Genomic DNA, 8,941 nt, shown 5'->3' with positions numbered 1-8,941 from the left:
TGTGCGTGTGTGTGGTGGTTTGTATTAAAGGTAGTGTGTGTGTTTATGTTTTTCGTTGTTGGTGTTGTTGTGGTGTGGTGGTGTCCAGAGAGGGAGGAAGTGTGTGTTGAAGTTGTTATTTGTTGTGTGGTGTTGTGTATGGTGTGGTTTGATTAAAGGTAATTGGTTTTATGTTTCTTGTTTGGTGTTCTTTGCGTGTTATGTCAAGAGAAGTGAGGAAGTTTGTTGAAGTTGTTATTGTGTGTGGTGTGTATACGGTGTGTCTGTTTGTATTAAAAGGTAATGTGTGTTTATGTTTTTCGTGTTGGTGTGTGTGTATTGTCAGAGATTGAGGAACAGTGTGGTGTAAAAGTTGTTATAGTGCATGTGGTGTGTGTGTGTTCTAAAGTTAATGTGTGTGTTTATGTTTTGTGTTGGTGTGTGTGTTAAAAGTTGTTTTATTTTATGTGTTGTGTGTATGTGTGTAAGCTTAAGCATCATATTAACATATATAACCAGGTTTGACAAATAAATTAAAAAAATATTTTGTAACAAATTTTTTTTATATATTTGTTAAATTATTATTATTTAAATATCCACAAATTATTATTTATATATTATATATATAATATAATAAAAAACATGATATTATTTCAGTTTTTAAATATTCACAAACCGGTGACGTTTACCTAAACTGTTTCCGGTCATGGCGCGCGGCTCAGGACGGAAGCGGAGTCTCCTTACTTCCGGGGGCTGCAGCAGCGGAGAAAACGGGCCGTCAAAAAGGAGAAGTTAAAATGTGTCGGAGCTGTGAGTCCGGGAGACGGAACACAGAACCAGCGACACCTCCTCGTGTGGCTCGGTTGCCAGGCCGTTGGTATCATTTAAAGTCCCACGCGAATATTCGGCAGTTTAAGGGTCGTTTCGAGGTGAACTGGGTCTCTCTTCCCCCTCCTCCTCCCTCCTCCCCCTCCCTCTCCCCCTCTCCCCCCCCTCTTCGGGTGGCTCTCTTGAGGAAGCAGCTGAATTAGCTGGTGCTCGCTTAAAGAGGGATGCGGGACGAGAGCAAGTCGCAATACAGGAAGGACCCGGCTTTCCCCCTGCTTTTCGGGAAACGATGGCACCAAGTGAGCGGACTCGTACCGGCGACCCCGCTGGCCGGGGCCCGGCCCACCATTCTCATTTGGTCGACTTCTCCGGGAGCTTTCGAGGACACGGGAGGCCAACAGAAGCCGATCGGAGGAGGGCCAGCCGACTCGAACCTGGGCCAGCATGGGGGCGAGCGCGACGAAGCCCCGCGGACCACACGCATCCCGGCTGCATTGGCCAAGCGTCGCCCTGCGGGACGACAACAACAAGCGAGGGGAAACCGGAGCAGAGGACGGGCGCGGTGAGGCCCGGAGTCGGCCCGTGTTGCGGAACATCAGCCCGGGAGAGGGAGACAGGCCGCACGCCCACCGCACTTTTCCGAGCGGCTGCCCGGCGAGGAATCGGCACTCTCCGCCCGCAGCGTCGGCGGCAAGATCGCCGCGGTTCCGAGGGCACACCACCAGCCGGCCGGGGGTGTCAGGAGGCTTGGATCGGCTTTACCGGTCAACAACGCCATGGCAGTAAGTAAACTTCCCAACAGTGTGTAGTGTTAATCTGTTTATTATTATTATATATATTATATTATTTATAACATATATATCGTTATAATATTGTAATAATTGTATGTTCTCCACCAGTAGTTGATGGTGAGCCTTGTTTTTTTTATTCAATTCAATATTATCAAATTAAACAATTAATCACAATATTATAGAAAAAAAGCAATATCCAAATGCAAGAAGATGCTGTTTTTTTTTGTTTGTTTTTTGTTGATATATAAACGTTAAATGTGAGTCATAACAGCATTATAGTGAAGTATTATAAGACACCGACAAATGTCACATCATCACAAGTTTTCACAGTTTTTTCAGTGAAACTTTAAATTGGGATCCAAAAACGATCATTCCCACTTATCACCAATCATATGGCAATCGCAGTATTTGTCAAAATGATCCCAATATGATCTTTATAGCACTAAATTAAATGACTCAATACCTCCCAATATAAATATGAAGTGTGACACTTTGGCTATGACTGTTGATGCTTCCTCGAGACAGCTGAAGACAGAAGTGGGAGGCATGTTTTCAGAGATATTAATAGTAATATGGATATGTTGGTACATGTAGGTTGGGATATTAATATTGCCACTTTAACTCATTATAGTAAAACAAAGTCAGATTCAATTGGACACTTCACGCTGCCTTCAGGGCCAGGAAAAGATATGCAAGACTGTTTTCAAAGCCTTTTAGTCTTACATCAGACTGTGACAATTTAAATAGAAATATCTCGCGGTGTAGCTCTCACCGACCCAGTCTGAAATTAGCATGGATTATTTGGAATTTAGATTCCTGAACAGATAATCTCTTTTCCCGTGCTTGCATGCTGACTAAAATCATCAGAGACCCTATTGTATGAAGCAGAGCGATGGCGTAAAACTGAAAGTGGTGACATGCAAGCTCTTTCATGTCACAAGGCCCGTCGACAATTGGTTGTCGGCGGTTAATTCTGCAGCCGGAGAGTTTGAAAACATTAAGTAACTTTTGTAAAAGTGCATCAAAACGGGAACAAGAGTTCGCGGAGGGAAGTGAAAATGCATTGTGTGACGGCGAACGTGACATTGGGAGCCAAAAACACAACATTGCGGTGGGTTTTCCCAGGCCAGCCCCTCCAGCAAGTGTGGGGAAATGGGTCACAACTTCACAAACGCCCCGCTCACTGCTGGCAGCGCCTCATAGATGGAGGAGGAGAATGTAGGGCAGCAAGGCACTGCTTCTGCCCCGTCTCTCCCATCCACTCTCGTGGTGGCTTTCCCTCCAGCTCTTGTCACTTTTCTCGCACTCGAGTGAAGTTTCAAACTACTTTGGGTCGGTTGCACTCGAGGTAATATCATGCACGACTGATTGTGTTTCAGTCTGCCCTTCGGTTTGCCAAAGTCAGCCCGTGTAATCTAGATGTCCGAACGCAGCGCTTGTGCTCAACGTGACGTGAACATCATCTGTCGTTTACATCTCAGCAGTCACACGGTGTGTTAACGTCAGCTCTGTTGTGCCTCCGCTCTGTGCAGATATCCGCTGTCCCTTCTGCTCAAAGCCCTTCCCGGGGGGTCGCATCGAGGATCACCTGTTGAGCTGCCTCACCTCTCCTCCCCTACCTTACAATAGTAAGTGTCCTGTCACAGAAAAAGCTCCAAACGGATGTGTTTTTTTTAAACAGCTGGAAACACTTATGGTTGCTTTGTGTGTGTGTGTGTGTGTGTGCGCAGCGGACGTGCTCAGTAAAGACAGCGGAGAGTGCTCCATCTGTCTGGAGGATCTGGTACAGGGAGAGACCATCGCCAGGCTGGCTTGCCTCTGCGTCTACCATAAGAGGTAAGAAAGTTCCGTTGGTGTATTTGCATTATAATAACGTCCAGCTGGATACAAATGTAAGGAGGAGGTTTTAAAAAAGAAATGCAAATGAGCACAGGGGACATTACAAACCGACGTTGTGCATTTATTTGGCTATTTCCAGATCAGAAAAAAAGGTGGTAACCAAGTGCACATATCACTACACGTCTCTGACAATAAGAGAGCCATCAAACGTGATCTTGACAACCACTGCTGTCGTTAAGAATCATTATTTTGGACATGAGATAAGTGCAGTAAGAGTGGAAATCTGTTCACTTTATGTAGGAAAAGAAAAAGCCCAACAGTGTTTCTGTCCTCTAACCATTTATTTTCTAAGTAAACGCTGTGAATTTTCCACTAGAGCCTTCACGAGTGTGAAAATGACTGCATCATTACATTTTAATAAGATCTAATTACAGATATACCAGATTAAAGTCTCATGAAAGTGTTTTTGAAGCTCGTAGGAAAAAGAAATAACCATGAAGTTGTTAAAATGTTTATGCATGTGTCAGCCCATTTACTTCTAATTCTCATTTTCAAAGCGCGCTGTAATTTTGGTGTCTCACAACTTCCAAGGAACCATTAGTTTCCCATAATTTCAGTACAGTATGAGACTGGACTTGCTGGGACTTGAAATGTACCACGATTGGTTGATTCATTGTAGTGAAGATCCCGCCTGCTATTTAGTATGTCATCATTTATGTGTTCAAGCTGTTTTATGTGAGTTTCAACACCAATTAATCTCAGATGAAGCACACATCTTTTGTTTTGTTCATAGAGGAAGGAGCTCGTAGCACAGTTTGTAGGTGTGGCTGTTTGGTTGTGTAGTTGACATTCTGATCCACCCAGCCGAGCAACTGAGATTTGAGAAAGAAAAGCCTTGAATTTTAAGAATCGAAAAGATTGCAGGGCTGAGAATAATCATACAGTACCTACACAGGCTTTTTTAAACAGTGCAATTCATGTCTTAGTCTTGGAGTGCAACAAATTATTATTTCCTTTATTTATTAATCTGCCTGCTATTTTATTAATTGGTCTATTAATTATTTGGTTTGTAAAGTGAAATGTGAGAAAAGGGCATCACAATCCCCAGGAGCTCCACATGATGTCTTCATTCAGTTCGATCGATCAATAAACCCAAATGTGCTGCAGTAAACGATCACAACGGAGAAGCTGCTGCTTGTAAATGTTTTAGTTTGCCATTTGTTTCTTGAGAAATAACTTTAAATGATTAATGGGACCACAATAGTTGCAGATTGTTTTATCTGTTGATCAACCACTCGATGTGGACTCATTGTTTCTGCTCTATATCAGTGATGGAGGCAAATAAAAAGAAGCACAAGCCCACCACACTTCTCATATTTTAAGCGTTCCCACTTCCCGCTACAGCAATTGCATTTAGTTTGGTTTCACTGTCAGTAAAACCCACCAGAGAGGTTTTACCACATTAACGTGACCAAATGTCTTTGTGTCTCCAACCTCATCTGTGTTCTTTCTCCCTGCAGCTGCATTGATTCCTGGTCCAAGGTGAAACCCTGCTGCCCTGAACACCCCTTCGATTGACTCCCGGGTCACATGTGTTCTGCTCAGTGACCAACCCCGCTCAGGTACGCACGTGTAAGATCCGCTAAATGAGCAGGACACCCAGTGAGCTTCATTATCGGGCACAACAACGCTGCTGTTGAGATACATAAGCTTTGTTTGTGAGAAAGGTCAAATAAACCAGAATCTACAGAGTCACTGGAGCAGATTATGGCCAGTAGTTTTCCGTACCAACACACAGAAAAAGTAATCGAGCCACGAGGAGAATTGTGATTTAATAAACGTGGGATCTGCAAGTTACATCATATACAAAACACACATAATCAGTATCCAACAGTAGCTAATAACCAACTCATTGCTTAGGGCTGGGTGTCAATACAGTAACTACATTTTAGTTATTGAAATGTTAATCTTTCCTTTATTTGTTTAATGTAACTGAAGAAGCCAGAACAGAACCATTTCATATAATAAATGAATACAGCCATTACAGTATATATTTGTCTAACCACCGCTCTGTCTTCTTCCGCCCTTACAGGAGACTACACTGAATCCCAATAAAATCCCAATAAAAGAAAGCGTGTAATTGAACAAATAACAGCCCTCTGTCCCTCTCAGACACAAACCGATATTTGAGTGGAGAACAGACGATCCCAAGGGGAAGCTCCAGTTAGCGACACCCGACACTCTCCGCTTGGATCGGTCCATTTGAACTTGGCCTCTGCAATTAAATGCCAAACTCCAACAGTAAAAAAAAAACAAAACAGTGGCTCCGTCTAATCTCTGGTCAAGACCCTTTTTTTTTTTTGGAACAGAAGCAGAGGAGGTTCCCTTTCTATGTTACGGACTTGGCCCTGACTCCGCGGAACATAAAAAAAAATCTAATAAACATCATCATCCCAGAACGGTGGATTTCCCCCCGAAAGATCTTTAACTTAGGGAGGAAACACGACTAAAAAATGGTTTAACTGTGACTCTGGGTTCTCTCCTGTGTATTTTTTTCCTCCCTCCAAATGGGATTGGTCATTTTATCAAGTATTTTGCAGAAAAAGTATTGTTCCATGTCATACATCGGATGAATGTTTTCTTTCCTCGGCTAACCCCAAATGAACCAACCTCACACTGAAAGCGTGAACTGTTACCGCATAAACATTTGCTTTATTTTGAACCAGCTGGAGGTTGAGGGCTTGTTTTTTTTTCTTGGTGAATGGGGGCTGCCGTTACTAGGTTTTTTTTTTGTTGGTTTTTTTTCTATAACTTGTAAACATTTCAGGGGAAGTTTTGGGGGCTAATTGTTTCCATGAGTAGGTCAGTTTTCTTGTAGGTGGTTAGTTAGCTCTGAGTTTAATGTGCTGCTACTTGGTGAGTGTTTTTAGGAAGGTTGTAGGTATTTCATAGGGCCATAGCAGCGCTGGTGTTTGCACCAATTTGAGCACTTTTGTCCTTCACGGCTGATTTTTTTTTTTCCACATGAGGTCTGGGTTTTGTGTGTGTGTGTGTGTGTGTGTTGACACGATGACCAGGGACAGGATAATGTCCTGAACATGACTGAAAGTGTGTGGCTTTGTGTGTGTTTACTGTAAATGGCCCAGAAGTCTGCTTGGTCAAGCGGGTTACCCCCTTATTTTTTTTTTTTTAATGCTAGTTTTTTTAAACTACAGTCACTCTGACAAACATCCTGTTACATGTGGCATTGGTACGCAACATGGCGGCTCATGTGGTCCAGCTGTACTTCTGAATGCGGTTTGGGTTTTTTTCAGTCCCGCCACCCCCTCTTCCTCTCTCCTCATTCTCAAAGCACTCTCTCTGGGGGGGCAGTGGTGGGGGGTGTAGTCCGGATTTTTTGGACCGGACCCCAAGGGACAGTTTGGCCATCTGGTTCCATCGGTGCCAGATCGAGGAGAGATAAAGGGACGGATGGATTGAGGGATGTATTTTTGGGAGCATGTTTACACCATGTGGCATCTGTCTCTCTTTCCAGCACTAGAGGCTATGGACAGCTGATGGTTAATTATTACATAACTAGCCCCCCCACCCTTATTTCTTTTTAGGTTTTTTAGATATTATATCATCACATTATGATCATGATTATTGCTAAATATGTTAAATGGCTTTCCTTTGCCTTTTCCGTGTGATTGCCTTTGCCTGGTGAAGGGGTTCTTGTGCACGCAGCTATTTGTAGTGTTTTGTTGTTGTTGGTTTTTTAGGGCTGAACTGAGGTGGAAGCACAACAGTTAAGGCTGCTCAACAGATGCTGTCTGGTGCAGACTGTACTGTACATAGGCCAGGATAAAGTGGGGAAAGAACAAAAACATGAATTGATTGCTCTTGCTGCCTGCTCAAAAGGCGAGTCTGTTCCATGCGTTTTAATCTCCGTGCTTACAAGCGCTATGGATCGGTTTAGAGGGCAGCCCAGTGCACAGGTTTCCTACCGGCTAGTTTGTTCACCCCAGCCTCTTTTTTTTTTTTTTTCCCCACCCCCCTTTTCTTTTCTGGCGTTCTGCAGTCTGAGGTGCTATGACTTGTCCCGCCACTAGAGGGCAGCCCTGTGCATGTTTTGTCATTTTTTGTATAATGGTGAAAAGAAAAATAATGCCAAATGTCTGTGTGTGTGTGTTGGGCGGGCATTGTGTGAGCGAGTGCGGGAGACGAGCTGCATTGATCACTAGATGTTACATTTGTTGTGGTGATAAGTTATGATGATGTATACTTTGGCTGGGTGGGGGTGATTGTGTGTGTGTGTGTTTGGGGGAGGGGGGTTGGAGGTAGTGGTTGGGTTGTCGATAAAGATAATAGACAATCTGAAACCCCACATTACTCTTATGTACTTTCTTACCCCCTCTAAGCTGTGTGGTGCAATACCTCAATTTTTACCAACTAACTAAACGCTCTCCGTGTGTAAACTAGCTTCTCTCCAACCAAGGACGGTATTTTGTATAAATGTCCCTAAATCCCTTGGTTTTGAATCGCAGGGCGCTGATCCCCTGTGTGCCCTGTCCTTTGAGGCCGATGTATTAGATGAGAATGTTTTTCAAAGAGTCACCACAGCGGTATCTGCATCCCCCAAGATATGGACAATCTGCCTTTACTCTGGTATTAAAACAAATTGAATTTTATTTATTAAATTGTAAATATGTAATGCAATTCAAGAAAATGGCTTGGTCTTTGTCTGTTCAATATACTGTTTCTAAGCTCCAATCTTTTGTATGTCTCAGAAATTGTTTTTTATATGTATTTTTTACAATAAATATGTGTGAGAGACGTTTTGTGAATGTCTGTTTTGTGTTTTTTAAGTGTTCATGATGCGTTTGTGGTTGTTTGTGCTGTTCAGTGAGATCTAAAACAGGACTGAAGAGTTTAACTTTAACGAGAGAAGAATTGAATTTACTAAATTACAGCACATTACATATCATTTAAACTAACTACTTTCAAAATAACAGCATCGTATTTGATTTATTTAGTAATTAACACCTTACATTTGGTTCCCTCTATAGTTCAGGTTAAATTAATCTTCCCTCCCTTTAACTATTAATACTGAGCTAAATTAAGCTGTAAAGATATGGTTACAAATTTTGTAAATGTGAGCTTTAATTCTGTTACAGAGGTCATTTTCATTATTGATTCATTTGTCAATTCTTTTTTTGAAACTGAAAAAATTCACAGTCTTCAACAGTCTAAAACCAAATCTTTAGTTTAAAGTGATAAAAGATGGAGAAGATCTGTGTTTGTCATTTTTGCTTCAAAGTGACTCAATCAATCCCTTATAAAACTAGCTGTATATTAATTTTCAGTCAGTTGACTAGTCGTTTTCAGCTCTATAATCGATATTGTACCCTTACATGAGTTTTAAAGTGGCCAGTTTTTACTTCAATTATTCTCCCTTGAATGCACGCTGATGTTCAAATACCAGCAAGGACACAATATGCATTATTTTTTGTGTTGTACGGTGT

At 42.3% G+C, this 8,941-nt stretch overlaps 1 protein-coding gene across 1 annotated transcript; it reads left to right on the top strand.

Moving 5' to 3' along the window:
• The first annotated feature begins 1,031 nt into the window (after positions 1-1,031).
• zgc:66427 (uncharacterized protein LOC406256 homolog) lies at positions 1,032-8,257 on the top strand. Its single transcript, XM_035670360.1, is given in 10 exon segments — positions 1,032-1,106; positions 1,183-1,227; positions 1,230-1,266; positions 1,269-1,372; positions 1,374-1,544; positions 1,547-1,589; positions 3,131-3,226; positions 3,329-3,434; positions 4,958-5,059; positions 5,530-8,257. Coding segments are annotated over 9 exon segments (735 nt in total). The 3' UTR covers positions 5,016-5,059; positions 5,530-8,257.
• Positions 8,258-8,941: the final 684 nt, after the last annotated feature.

This window comes from Morone saxatilis, unplaced genomic scaffold (assembly GCF_004916995.1).
Source record: "Morone saxatilis isolate NCDOM2014 unplaced genomic scaffold, NCSU_SB_2.0 Contig23, whole genome shotgun sequence".
NCBI classification, from domain to species: domain Eukaryota; kingdom Metazoa; phylum Chordata; class Actinopteri; family Moronidae; genus Morone; species Morone saxatilis.
The sequence above is the reverse complement of the archived record's forward strand: the minus strand, read 5'-3'. Positions and strand labels throughout refer to the sequence as shown.